Genomic DNA, 13,427 nt, shown 5'->3' with positions numbered 1-13,427 from the left:
CAGCTTCCCCCTTCCTATGTTCCACAATTGTTTGGTCTTACTGAATTTGAGTCCAAAGTTGTTGCTCACTGTTTTGTTATATCATCCCCCTGAGTTGCCATTTGCAATAAACCATTCAACATGTTATGAGTGTGAGTCAAATGTGAACAGGAACAATCATTTACACAAGCTTCCAGATTCTACAGATGCTGGAAATCCAGAGCAACACAGAGTTCCTCCAGCATTTTGTGTATTTCAGGCAGCATCTTTGGGCCAAGACCCTTCATGAGGACTCGAAAGGAAGGGAGGAGATGCCAATCTAACAAAGTGGGGGAGGTGATGACGGGTGAAGTCAAGTGGGTGGGGGAAGGAAGATGAAGTCAGAAACTATCGGATGATAGGTAGAAAAGGTAAAAAGCTGGAGAAGATGAAATCTGATAGGAGTGGAGAGTGGGAAGGAGGAGGGGCACCAGGAGAAGATGATAGGCAGGTGAGAAGAGGAGGTAGGAGGGATCCAGAGTGGGTAAATGGAGAAGAAGGAAGGTAGAGCATTTATGTTCATGCCATCAGGTTGGAGGCTACTCAGACAAAATATCAGGTGTTGCTCCTCCAACCTGAGAGCGGCCTCATCATACGGAAGAGGAGGCAATGGATCAACATGTCAGAATGGGATTGGGGATTGGAATTTAAATCACTGGCCACCAGGAAATCCTGCCAAAGTGCTTGACAAAGCAGTCCGCCAATCTATGTCCGCATCTAACTCATCATTCTCCACCATCTTCAACAGGACCCTACCGCCAAACGCATCTTTACCTTCCCCTCCATTCTCCACTTTCCACAGGATCATTTCCTTGGTGACTCCCTTGCCTATTTGTGCCTCTCTACTAATCTCCACTGTAGGGAGAAGGAGTGCTACAACTTCCCATTCACCTTCTACCTCATCTCCGTTCAGGGCCCCAGGCAGTTTTTCCAGGTCAGGCAACACTTCACCTGTGAATCTGTTGGTGTTTTCTACTGTATCCGGTGCTCCCAATGTGGCCTCCTTTACATAGGTGAGACCCAATATAGAGTGGGGGACCTCTTTTTCCAGCACCTTTGCCCCATCTACAAAAAGCAAAATTTCCTGGTGACCAACAATTTTAATTCCAATCCCCATTCCCATTCCAACATGTCGGCCCATGGCCTCCTCCTCTGCCACAATGAAGCCAGTCTCAGGTTGGAGAAGGAACACCTTACAGTCTGTCAAGATAGCCTGCAATCTGATGGGATGAACATCAATTTCTCCAACACTGGGTAACTTTTCCCCTCTCCATCACTCTTATTCATTTTGCCTCTCTGCCCCCCCCCCCCAGTTTATCTCTTCTCAGCTCTCTATCACCTCCCGCTGGTGCCCCTCTTTCCCTGTTATGGTCCACTTACCTCTCCTATCAGATTTCTTCTTCTCCAGCCCTTTTATTTTTCCACCTATCACCTCCCAGCCTCTTACTCCGTCACTCCCTCACCCACCCATCTGACGTCACATATCACCTTCTCGCTTAAATTCCCTGCACTCCTTCATCTGACATCTTCCCCCTTCCTTTTCCAGTACTGAGAAAGGGTGCCAGGTAGAACATCAACTGTTTATTCCCCTCCAAAGATACTGCCTGATCTGCTGAGGAACAATCATTCAATAGTAGCTTTGTGATGTCCACATCAAGTTAATTTACCATTTTTTATGAAGTGTCCGTCTTGAAATGCTTGCATGATTGCATCCACTGATCCCTCCTTTACAGTAGAAAAAGAGGCCTCTGATAGCAACTTCCACCTTATGCGTTTGCTAGAAGATGTAGTAGTTGTGAAGGACTCAGAATGAAATGTTCAGTCAGTATGAAAACGATAGAAAGGGGTTTGAACATCAGCTTGCGAAGGAATGTTATAGTAAAGATGCTTTGGAGAATATTTATATCTGATTATGTTTCCAGAACTTAACCTTCTTTTGTGAAGTGCAAAATTCATCTAAATGACAACCGTTAGTTGGAAACTTCTTAACAGTAATTTTATTATAAAAAATAAGACAGTTTAATTCATGATCATGATAAATAATGATTTTAAGAAAAGATATCTTTCACTCTAGAAAATCATTAGATTTCTGAAAGATTCAGGAACAGTACCTCATTCTTTTTCTCACTCTTTTTATTTATTCTATAATTTGTAGTAACTTTATGCCTTTGCACCGTACTGCTGCCACAAAACAACAAATTCTGTGTTACCAATAATAAACTTCATTCTGATTCTAATTCAGTGAAAAGAATATTCCATCTATGTACTGCAATATTATTGTAACATGGTATTATGATCTTGTCTAGGTTTAACAAATTCATTTCAGAAATGTTTTTTACCTTGTTTCAGATTTGTGACATAATTTGCAAATGGGAACAAGCCTCCAAGGAACAGCATTCTGGCAAATATGAGGGTATTAGAACTGTCCGGCTCACCTATAAGAACAGGTAAAATGAAACCAGACAGAGTGGGAATACATGTGCGTTTGGGGGTAGTTCAGTGATGATCGCTTCCAGGAATGATTCGGCTGCCTGATGTCGAATGGTTGAACAGAGTTCAGGCGAATGAGAGATGATCATTTTGAAACAGAAAATTCTAATGGGCTTGGTAAGATGGATGCTGGGAGGATGTTTCCCACTGTGGAAGGTGTAAAGGACCAGGGGGCACAGTTGATAATAACTGGTTAGTATAAAGAGGAATTTATTCTTTCGAAGGTGTGGTGAATCTTTGGAGTTCTGTATTCCAGAAAACTATAGAAGCCGATTCATTGAATAAATTCAGAGCACTGGAATTTGGGAAATTTGAGAGTTAGGGGGAAATTAGGCAGGAAAATAGAATTAAAATCATCTGTCATTTTATTGAAAGCAGAGCAAGTCTGAGGGCTGAATAGTCAACTAAATGGCAAATGACACAGATTTATTTTCAGTAACAAGCGAGACTCTGATTCTGCCTGATGGCATGCATTAATGTTACATATTCCATTCCATTATTCTCATACTTGCAGGCTGTATTTCTCCACACAAGTTCGCGGAGAAACAGATAGAGAAAAGCTCTTGCTGATGTACCAAACTAATGAGGCAATTGTAAATGGGCATTTTCCAGTCAACAAAGAACTTGCGTTAGAAATGGCAGCACTCTTAGCGCAGGTAAGAATGTAACAGACCTGTTGATGAATTGCAGTTTCATTAATCTGTCTCAAGTCAGCAGTGTAAAGGTAATATCTATATCAGCTAAGTGAAGCAGAAAAATAGCTAGTTGCAAAAAAAATGTATGTAAACCAATTTCTTTCTATGCTTTCTTCCACATTTCTGTAAATTATTTTAATTCCACGTATTATTGGTGCTTAATCCTCTGCAAACAGTATTACTTACTTATTGTTAATGTCCAAGCATCACAGAAAGCTTCCTGAGGCTACAGATTGTAATTTTTTTTCATAAAAGCTTAACATTGTTCAGATGATATTTCAGTATAAATGAGCAAAGCAAGCTGCGTGGCATCTTTCCCTCACAGCTTGTAAACATGAAACCAGCAGCTCTTCAAAACATCACAGTTAGCCACTTCACTTTGGAATCCCAAAGACAAGTGCTGAGAAACTATTTGATCTTATGAGCTGCCATGCTAAACTCGTGAAAATGTTTCCAACAAATGTTAATTAGCAAAAATGGTTTCCAACACCCCCATTATTTTGGTTTGATTTCTTGACTGAGAATTTTTCTTATATATCTATTACCTACAGTATATGGCGTGTAGCATTGGGGCATTACGCCATTATTAAATCAATACATTCTCACACAATGTATCAATGCTGCACATTTTTCATCTTTAATGCAGCCAAGAGGTGTTTGATAGCCTGTTACAGTAGGCCCAGCCCAGCAGTGTCCAGTGGTGACAGGGCCGTAGATCATGGCCCTTCCCCAACAAGCTTTGGACAGATAGTAAAACTCAAGGAAACTCTGAAATATCTTCTACACCAGGGATTGCCAAACTGATGTACACAGACCTCTTGGTTAATGGTGGGGTCCAACAGCATACAAAAGGTTGGGGATCTCTGTTCTACACTCTGATTAATGCAATTCAGAGGGAGGATTGCACTAACAAACTTTTTTGGTCACAACAGCAACTCTTCAAATTGCCATACAATAAAAAGGGTGTTCATGAGAAAGGCTGTGTGGCTTACTGTAGAATGCCCAATCAGCTAATTGAACCTTGGCTGTAATCACAACCTTTTCCAGCAAGATTATTTAACTTATTAAATAGTTATGGTGGAGAAATTTGATATATCCACTTAATTGTGGCAGGGTCAGATGGCCTCCTCCTGTTCCCGTTTCTGCAGATATTATGAAACAATGAATATACGGTGGCACATCCGTCATTAGATGTTTTTCTTATTAGGTGGAGTTTGGAGACTTTGAACGACCATTCTCAACTCCAGCATGTCATATCTCAATGCGGTCTAAATCAAACCAGGCACTGAAGCAAGTAATAGAGAAATTTTATCCTAAAAGATACAAACAAGGCTGTACGGATGATGAACTCAAGTAAGTATGGAACTACTGAGGACAAATACTGACAACGGAGATTTGCAAATTTTACTCGGACACAAGTAAATCTGCAGATGCTGGAAATGTTTGTGGGGCAACACATACAAAAAGCTGGAGGAACTCAGCAAGCCAGGCAGCATCTATGGAAAAGAGTAAACAGTCGATGTTTCAGGCTGAGACCCTTCATCAGGACTGGAAAAAGAATGATGAGAAGTCAGATGCCAGAAGCAGAGGGCGGGAAGGAAGAAGTACAAGGTGATGGGTGAAACTGGGAGCGGAGGAGGGGGGTGAAATAAAGAGATGGGAGGTTGAATGATGAAAGAGATAAAGGGCTGGAAAAGGGGGAATCTGATAGGAGAGTATAGAAGACCATGCAAGAAAGGGAAGGGGGAGTAGCTCCAGCAGGAGGTGATGGGTAGGTGAGAAAGGGAAACAGGAATGGTGAAGTGGGGGGAGGTCAATTACCAGAAGTTCGAAAAATCAATGTTCATGCCATCAGGTTGAAGGCAACCCAGACCCCTCCAATGAGTGTGACTTCATTGTGGCAGAAGAGGAAGCCATGGACTGACATGTCAGAATGGAAACCAGAATTGAAATGGGGGGGCCACTGGGAGATCCCATTTTTTTTTTGTCGTTCAGAAAGTAGGTGCTCGGCAATGCAGTTTCCCAATCTTATGTCGGGTCTCACTGATATACAGGAAGCCACACTGGGAGCACTCCCTTGTCAAATCACTCCCTACACAATTCTCGTGTCTAAGCCATCTCCAATGGGATCCCACCAAGCGCATCTTTCCCTCCCCCCCCCACCCCCCACTAACCACTTACAGCAGGGATCACTTTCTACACAACATTCTTGTCCATTTGCCCCTCCCCACTGATCTCCCTCCTCATACTTGCCCTTCCAGGCAGAACAAGTGCCACACCTGCCCTACTTTTCCCCCCTCATTACTATTCAGGGCCCCAAACAGTCCTTCCAGGTGAAGTGACATTTGCCTGTGAGTCTGTTGGGGTCACCTACTGTATCAGTGCTCCTGGTGTGTCCTGTATATCGGTGAGACCCGTCATAGATTGGGAAACTGCTTCAGCAAGCACCTTCACTCTCTCTGCTGGAAAATCAGGATCCCCCACTGACCTCCCATTTCAATTCTACTCTCCACTCCCATTCTGGCATCTCATTCCATGCCCTCCTCTTCTGCCATGATGTGGCCACACTGACGGTGGAGGAACAGCACCTTGTATTCTGTCTGGGTACCCTTCAACCTGATGGCTTGAACGTTGATTTCTCAAACTTCTGCTAATTACTCCTCGCTCACCATTCCTCATTCCCATTTCAGTCTCCCACCTGCCCATCACCTCTCCCTTCCTTTTCTTCCATGGTCTTCTACACTCTCCTATCAGATTCCCCTTTATCTCTTTCACCAATCAACTTCCCAGCTCTTTACTTCACCCCTTCCCCACCCCTCCTGCTTCACCTACCACCCTGTACTTCTTCCTCTCTTCCCCCACCTTCTTACTCTGACCTCATATTCTTCTCCAGTCCTGATGAAGGGTCTCAACCCGAAACATTTTCTCTTTACTCTTTTCCATAGCTGCTGCCTGTCTTGCTGAGTTCCTCCAGCATTGTGCATGTGTCACTCACAATTTTACTGTACATTTGTATCCTTATGCAGCTCTTTCCTTGTTGAAAGAATGTGATAATTTTATTCATTTTGAGTGCTTAATTAAAATTCACAGATAACATTTCAAAGTAAGCATTTTTCAAAAACCAGTTTGGCAGGCACATACAGCAGAAGTTCCTGATTGCCGGTGTGTTTCTTTCAGACAACTACATCAGCGACTTTCTACTAAATGGATGGCTCTCCGGGGTCGTGTTGCTGCTGACTGCATACGTATTTACTTAGCTGTAGCTAAGAAATGGCCGTTTTTTGGAGGAAAGCTGTTTGCTACAAAGGTATTGTTGACTTTTATGTAGCTTTGATCCTTTATGTGAATTTCATGTTAACATTGCGCTATATTAAAAGTCACATAAAACTGGTGTCGTGGTCGTGGGTAAGATTTTACAGGGCAAAATTGTCGTCAACTGTACTCGGAGATCCCAGTGCAGCTCCCTCTAGATTGGTGAGACACAAGATAAATTCAGGAACCGCTTTGTCAGGCACCTTTGCTTGATCGGCAGAAAGCAAGATTTCCCAATGTCCCGTTTTAATTCCTAACTCCTTTCCAAATCAGACATATCAGTCAATGGCCTCCTCTCCTGTCATGATGAGGCCACTCTCAGGGTGGAGAAGCAACGCCTCATATTCCATATGTGTAAACCTCCAATTTGATGGCATGAAGTGGATTTCACTATCTTCCAGTATTTTTTTTTTTGTTTCCCCCCCCCCCCCACCTCTTGTTCTATCCCCCACTCTGGTTCCTCTCAAATCTCCACTTCTCTTCACCTGCCTATCACGTCTCCCTGGTGCCCCTTTTCCTTCCCTTTTCTCCGAAGGTCCACTCTCCTCTCCTATCAGAAAGATTCAGCAAAGGTGGTACTACATCTGTGTAGTCTTTTACTTGTGGTCTTTGGGAGAATCCTGTAAGCTGAAGTAGATAAGTGCTCTGTCCTTCAGCTATGTGATCCTACAAATTTAACAGTGAGCAACAAACTAAGATGTGGGAAAGATCAGCTGCAGCAACATGGAAATGTCTGGAGGCTAGGAAGCTGAGAGAGACAGTAACCTTGACCTCCATGGGCAAAGCATTCCAAGTAAATGTATGAGCTTGCAATTTAAATCACTTGTCACAGTTCGTTGTGCTGTGAGTATACAAAAACTGGGATCCTTTGGTCCTGTGAGATTATAAATATTATGTTGGACACCATCAATGTATTTCTTGAGTGTGATGCTGCAAAGAATGGTGTTCATTCAAATGAAAATCTTGCCAGAAATCTGAAGGTGAATTTCATATTGAGGGGTAATACTCCCAGAATTATGCATAGTATTGGTCTACTCTAGTTTAAGGTCATTTTAAGCTGTAAATATCCATTTTAAATATTTGTATGACAGAATTTCAATGACATTTCCATGAACTAAGCATAGCCATTTATTAAATGAACCTTAAATACTAATTTTACTTTAAACAATAATGAGCTAGTTAATTTCCTAAGGAGAGAACATATTTTTTATTGGAGAGAAGAGGATTCCAATTCATAGCACTGGCAATTGTGATAAGCCATTGGAATTCAAAGGATGATTAAGAAGGTGGTTAAATTATTATTAAACACAATTAGCTTCACCATCTATAATATTAACAATATTCAGGAGTGCATATATTTCCAGAACTTCTTTAAAAAGTACTTTCAATTTATCATGGATTTTCTGAGTGTAATTATATATCATCATTCACCTTTTATTTCTGTTATGCAGCCTATAGTCCCACCACTATCTGATACTGCACCTGTATGGTTGGCTGTGAATGAGACTGGCATTAGTGTACTGGAATACAGCTCAATGGTAAGGCTGATCACCTTTGCATATTATGATTACACATTTGCCACTATTTAACATTCAGAATGATGCTGTTCAACCAAAGAGGCATTTTTCCCATTTACATTAAGTCAAGTTGAAGCCAAGTCTATTGTCCTGTGCATGAGTACATGTCCAATGTACAATTCCAGTGAAAAATGTACTTGCAGTAGCATCACAGGCACATAGTATTAGATACACAACATTCACAAGAAAATAACTAAACAATCTAAGTGGTACAAAATGTAATACTGTGGCGACCCACTTTCTGCGCAGGCGAACCGGCTCACAAATAGCCAGCATGCAGGGGAGACTTTGGTAATGCACCTCTGATGGCATTTCCGCCCAGAGAGGGCGGGCGCTGGGTATTAAATGCCAGCGCCGCAAAGTTTGAATAAACTAGTGTTACGGATTCAAGCAACAATAAATATATGAGGGAGGCAGGGGTTTTTATAACAAATAACATGTTTATTAAACACTGAAAACAAACCCCCCAAAAGTAAACAAATCACTAACGCAACCGGAAATCAGCTGCAGAGCGGCAGCTTAAACAGTTCTTAAAGCGATGTATTGCAAAAGTTCAAAATGCTTGCAGTCCATTAAAGGGAGAGACTTTTTAAACGATTTAAATTCTCTTTCACGTCGTCTTGTTGCAATTCCAAATCGAACCTTTCCCACGAAGAATTTACGAAGGTGAAATGTAACGGCTTAAGGGCACTGACCTTTCCTTTACAAAACTGTTCCCAATCCTTTCTGCTATTCACAGGGATTAACACGGGCACAGTCAACGAATTCCTTCCGAATGAGGATCAAACAAGGTCAAACCTGTTTCACCGTCAAAATCGACTTTCCTGGATCTTTTAACTCCCAAACTCCGATCCTCACTCTCCACTGATTCTCAACTAGCAGTATTATAAAGAAACTGCTGGCAATGACCTTTTAATCTTTAGGCATTAAATAAAACCTCATCTTTCAACTAAACTGCGTCATGATATTAAATCACGCAGTGGCATGAAGTCAACATGGCAAATCCAGCCACGAACTGCCCCTCCTCACAGGGAGGGGTCCTCCTTTTATACCCTGTTATAAAAACCTGTCACTTGACCTCTACTGGTGGGGAAAATGGCATCACTCCACCATCACAAGACCATTACCTCAAGTCCAGTATAGCTTCAACACCTGTCATGTGACAAGTACACCACTGTCACGTGTCACGGATACGTAACACCTCCCTCCAAAAAAAAATTGTCTGTCAAGAACCAAAATTTTAACAATTATTTACAAGAAAAACAAATGTATAAATTTTATAACATACACAATATACAATACAGTATCAGCATATAACATCTTACAACTCACAATACAGTAGGAGTGTTACAATTGTAAAAAAAACCACCATAAAAAAATTACATCGTACTTTCAACATCAAGATAGACAATCAGCAACCACATTATCTTTACCTTTAATATGAGTTATCACAATATTGTACTCTTGTAACATCAAACTCCAATTTAATAATCTTCTGTTTTTGTTTTTCATTTTACTCAGAAACACTAATGGATTATGATCAGTGTAAACAATAAGTGGTTTTTTAGTTGTACCAACATATACCTCAAAATATTCTAAAGCTAAAACGAGATAACAATTCCTTCTCTATTGTCAAATAGTTTTTTTGATGCTTATTAAATTTCTTAGAAAAGTAAGCTATTGGATGATCAACCTCATCCCCTTCATTCCTTTGCATTAATACTGTTCCTGCAGCCTCATCACTAGCATCTACAGCTAATGAAAAAGGTTTTTCAAAATCAGGTGCCTTGAGCACAGGTTGTTGACATATCATTGTTTTCAATTTTTCAAATGCTTCTTGACAAGGCACTGTCCACACAAACTTCACATCCTTCTGCAAAAGGTTAGTTAATGGAAGGGCAACATTAGCAAAATTCTTAAAAAATTTTCAATAAAATCCTACCATTCCCAAGAATCTTCTGAGTGTTTTTTTTCCCCCTTTGGAGTGGGAATCTCTTAAATTGCCCGAACTTTTGCCTGAACAGGAGCTCCCTTACCTTGACCCACAACATAACCACGGTAAGTCACAGTGGCATGTCCAAATTCACTCTTAGCTAAATTAATAGTTAAGTTAGCTTTTGAAAGCCTTTCAAACAATTTCTCCACCTCAATAATGTGTGCTTCCCAAGTATCATTTCCTGTCACTAAATCATCAATATAAGCATCAGTATCTTCCAATCCCTGAATCACAGAGTTAATCATCCTCTGGAAAGTACCTGGAGGCATTCTTCATCCCAAATGGAAGAACATTATATTCATATAGCCCAGATGGAGTTACAAATGCAGAAATCTCTCTACCTCTGTCCGTTAATGGAACACACCAATACCCTTTCAATAAATCAATCTTTGTAAGGAACTTTGCTTTTCCAACTTTATCTACACAGTCATCTACTCTAGGAATTGGATATGCATCTGTTTTTGTTACAGCATTCACCTTCCTATAGTCCATACAAAACCTAATACTACCGTCTGGTTTTGGCACCATAACACAGGGTGAACTCCAATTCGAGTTAGAAGGTTTAATAATATTATTCTCTAACATATTTAATTTCTTTCTCAGCAAGTTCACATTTTTCTATGTTCATCCTATATGGGTGTTGTTTAATAGGTTTGGCATCTCCAACATCTACATCATGTGAAGCTATAATAGTCCTTCTCGGAACATCTGGAAACAAATCCTTATATTTAAAAATAAATTCCTTCATCTGCTGTTTCTGCTCTAGCTGTAAATGTGCTAATTTCTCATCAATATTTTCCAGAATGGTTGAATTTGGTAACCTAACAGAAACAATGTTGGATTTAGAATGAAATTCAGATGAATCATCTATCATGTTCCTAGTTAAATCAAACTCATTATCATTAACCACAACAGTCACAGTATCAGATTGTTTCTCAAAATATGGTTTTATCATATTTATATGGCAAAGTTGTGTTGACCTTCTACGATCTGGAGTTTTTATCACGTAATCCACATCATTGAATTTAGACACAATTTCATAAGGACCATGAAATCTAACTTGTAAAGGATTTGTTTGCACTGGGAAAAGAACCAACATCTTATCTCCAGGCTTAAACATCCTCATTCTAGCTTCTTTATCATACCAAGTTTTCATTTTCTCCTGAGCCAATTTTAAATTTTCCTTGGCTAAGCTACAAGCTTTATGTAACCTGTCCTTAAATTTCAAAACATAGTCCAACAAATTAGTGTGTATTTCCTTACTAATCCACTGTTCTTTTAATAAAGCTAAAGGTCCTCTAACTCTATGCCCAAATACAAGTTCAAATGGACTGAAACCTAAAGATTCTTGTACCGATTCCCTTACTGCAAATAAAAGTAAGTTTATACCCTCATCCCAATCACTTTCATTTTCCACACAATATGTCCTAATCATATTCTTGAGGGTAGAATGAAAACTCTCCAAGGCACCTTGCGACTCTGGATGGTATGCAGACGAAGTGATTTGCTTAGCTCCCAATTTATAAACTATCCATTGAAACAATCCAGACATAAAATTACTGCCTTGATCAGTTTGTATTTCCTTAGGTAATCCAAAATAAGTAAAGAATTGTATAAGAGCCTTTGTCACAGTTTTAGCTGTTATATTCCTAAGTGGTACTGCCTCTGGAAACCTAGACGAAGTACACATAATAGTCAACAAGTACTGATAACCAGTTCTTGTCTTTGGTAATGGACCAACACAATCTATAATAACTTTAGAAAATAGTTCACCAAATGCTGGAATAGGTTGTAATGGAGCCACTGGTGTAACTTGATTTGGTTTACCCACAATTTGACAAGTAGGGCACATTTTACAAAACATCGCCACATCTTTTCTTAGACCAGGCCAGTAAAAATGTTTTAAAATCTTGTGCACAGTTTTCCTTACCCCTTGATGTCCACCTAAAGGCACACTATGAGCTAAAGTCAAAATCTCATTTCGATAAACTTTAGGGACAACTACCTGGTAAACAATATTCCATTCCTCACTTGCAGGAATTGTAGGCGATCTCCACTTCCTCATCAACACTCCTTTTGCCAAGTAATATACTGCTGGCACCTTCTCAATTTCACTATCTAGTAGAGCTTGTTCTCTTAATTTTAGAATCTCAGGGTCTCTATTCTGCTCTGCTATCATCTCCTTCCAAGACAGAGATAAATCTTCATAGTCAGACTTACTCCAAGAATCTTGTTCAAACAACGAAGGTAAGAAAGTCTCTGACACATCCTCAAAACTCGAATCCTGAGTTGAACAGTCATGAGTAACAACATCATTCTGCACATCAATCTTTTTAGCCAAAGCTCTAGTCACAACACAGGAAGAATCTGTGTTAGAATTCATCTCTGGTTCCTCTGACTCCATTGTCAAATGCACTTCAGGAAAAACTTGTCCACCCGCCAAGTCATTACCTAACAATAAAGAAATATCCTTCACAGGTAAGCTAGGCTGTAATCCTACTTTAACAAATCCTGTAACTAACCCTGACTTTAAATTTACTTTATGCAAATGTACAGGCATAAAATCACTCCCAACACCTCTTATATACTTTACCTCACCAGTATCAGACTCTTCATTAAACTTCAATCCACTGTCTAACATCAGCGATTGAGAAGCTCCAGTATCCCTAAGGATTTTTATTGGCACCAGAGTAGATCCTTCTTTCAAGGATACAAACCCTTCAGTTATAAAATGATCATAACCCTTTTTAACTTGGTCAGACTCTAACAAAACCTCATTTGTGTTTATCGAACCCTATAATTTTACAGGTGCTTCAGTATGTTGCACACAAGCATCTGGAACTGTTTCCTTCTCTTTCTTTTTCAATCTGAAACAGTTAGCTATTACATGGCCAGGTTCCTTACAATAGTTACAAATAAGACCAAACCGTCTTTCCTTCACAGGTTCTCCTTCCTCCTTACCTTTCTCATTAACTTCTGATTTAATTTCTGATTTACCTTGAGTCTCCGTGTTATTTTTCCTCTTAAAAATTCTGCCCTGAGGAAATTTATTCTTATGGATTAAAACATACTCATCAGCTAATCTTGCACAGTCCTGCAATGTATCAGTATCCCTCTCATTTAAGTAGGTCTTTACTTCAACAGGGATGCTTCTTATAAATTCCTCCATTAAAATCAGCGCTTTCAATGTATCATAGTCCCCATTTACATTCTTAGAAGAAACCCATCTCTCAAAACACACAGCTTTATCATAGGCAAATTCCACATAAGTTTTTTCCACAGACTTCTTCAAACTTCTGAATCTTTCTCTACACGCTTCTGGGACCAATTCATATGCTT

At 40.0% G+C, this 13,427-nt stretch overlaps 1 protein-coding gene across 1 annotated transcript in view; it reads left to right on the top strand.

Moving 5' to 3' along the window:
• Positions 1 to 13,427, top strand: part of LOC132402764 (pleckstrin homology domain-containing family H member 2-like) — a 141,735-nt gene that overhangs the window by 103,624 nt on the left and 24,684 nt on the right. Inside the window, exons 24-28 of the mRNA XM_059985751.1 lie at positions 2,368 to 2,465; positions 3,023 to 3,164; positions 4,411 to 4,556; positions 6,381 to 6,510; positions 7,967 to 8,053. Coding sequence (XP_059841734.1) covers positions 2,368 to 2,465; positions 3,023 to 3,164; positions 4,411 to 4,556; positions 6,381 to 6,510; positions 7,967 to 8,053 — 603 coding nt within the window. The remainder of the gene's footprint in view (positions 1 to 2,367; positions 2,466 to 3,022; positions 3,165 to 4,410; positions 4,557 to 6,380; positions 6,511 to 7,966; positions 8,054 to 13,427) is intronic.

Source organism: Hypanus sabinus, chromosome 12, assembly GCF_030144855.1.
Source record: "Hypanus sabinus isolate sHypSab1 chromosome 12, sHypSab1.hap1, whole genome shotgun sequence".
In the NCBI taxonomy this organism is placed as follows: Eukaryota; Metazoa; Chordata; class Chondrichthyes; order Myliobatiformes; family Dasyatidae; genus Hypanus; species Hypanus sabinus.
This window is presented reverse-complemented; position numbering and strand designations above follow the sequence as displayed.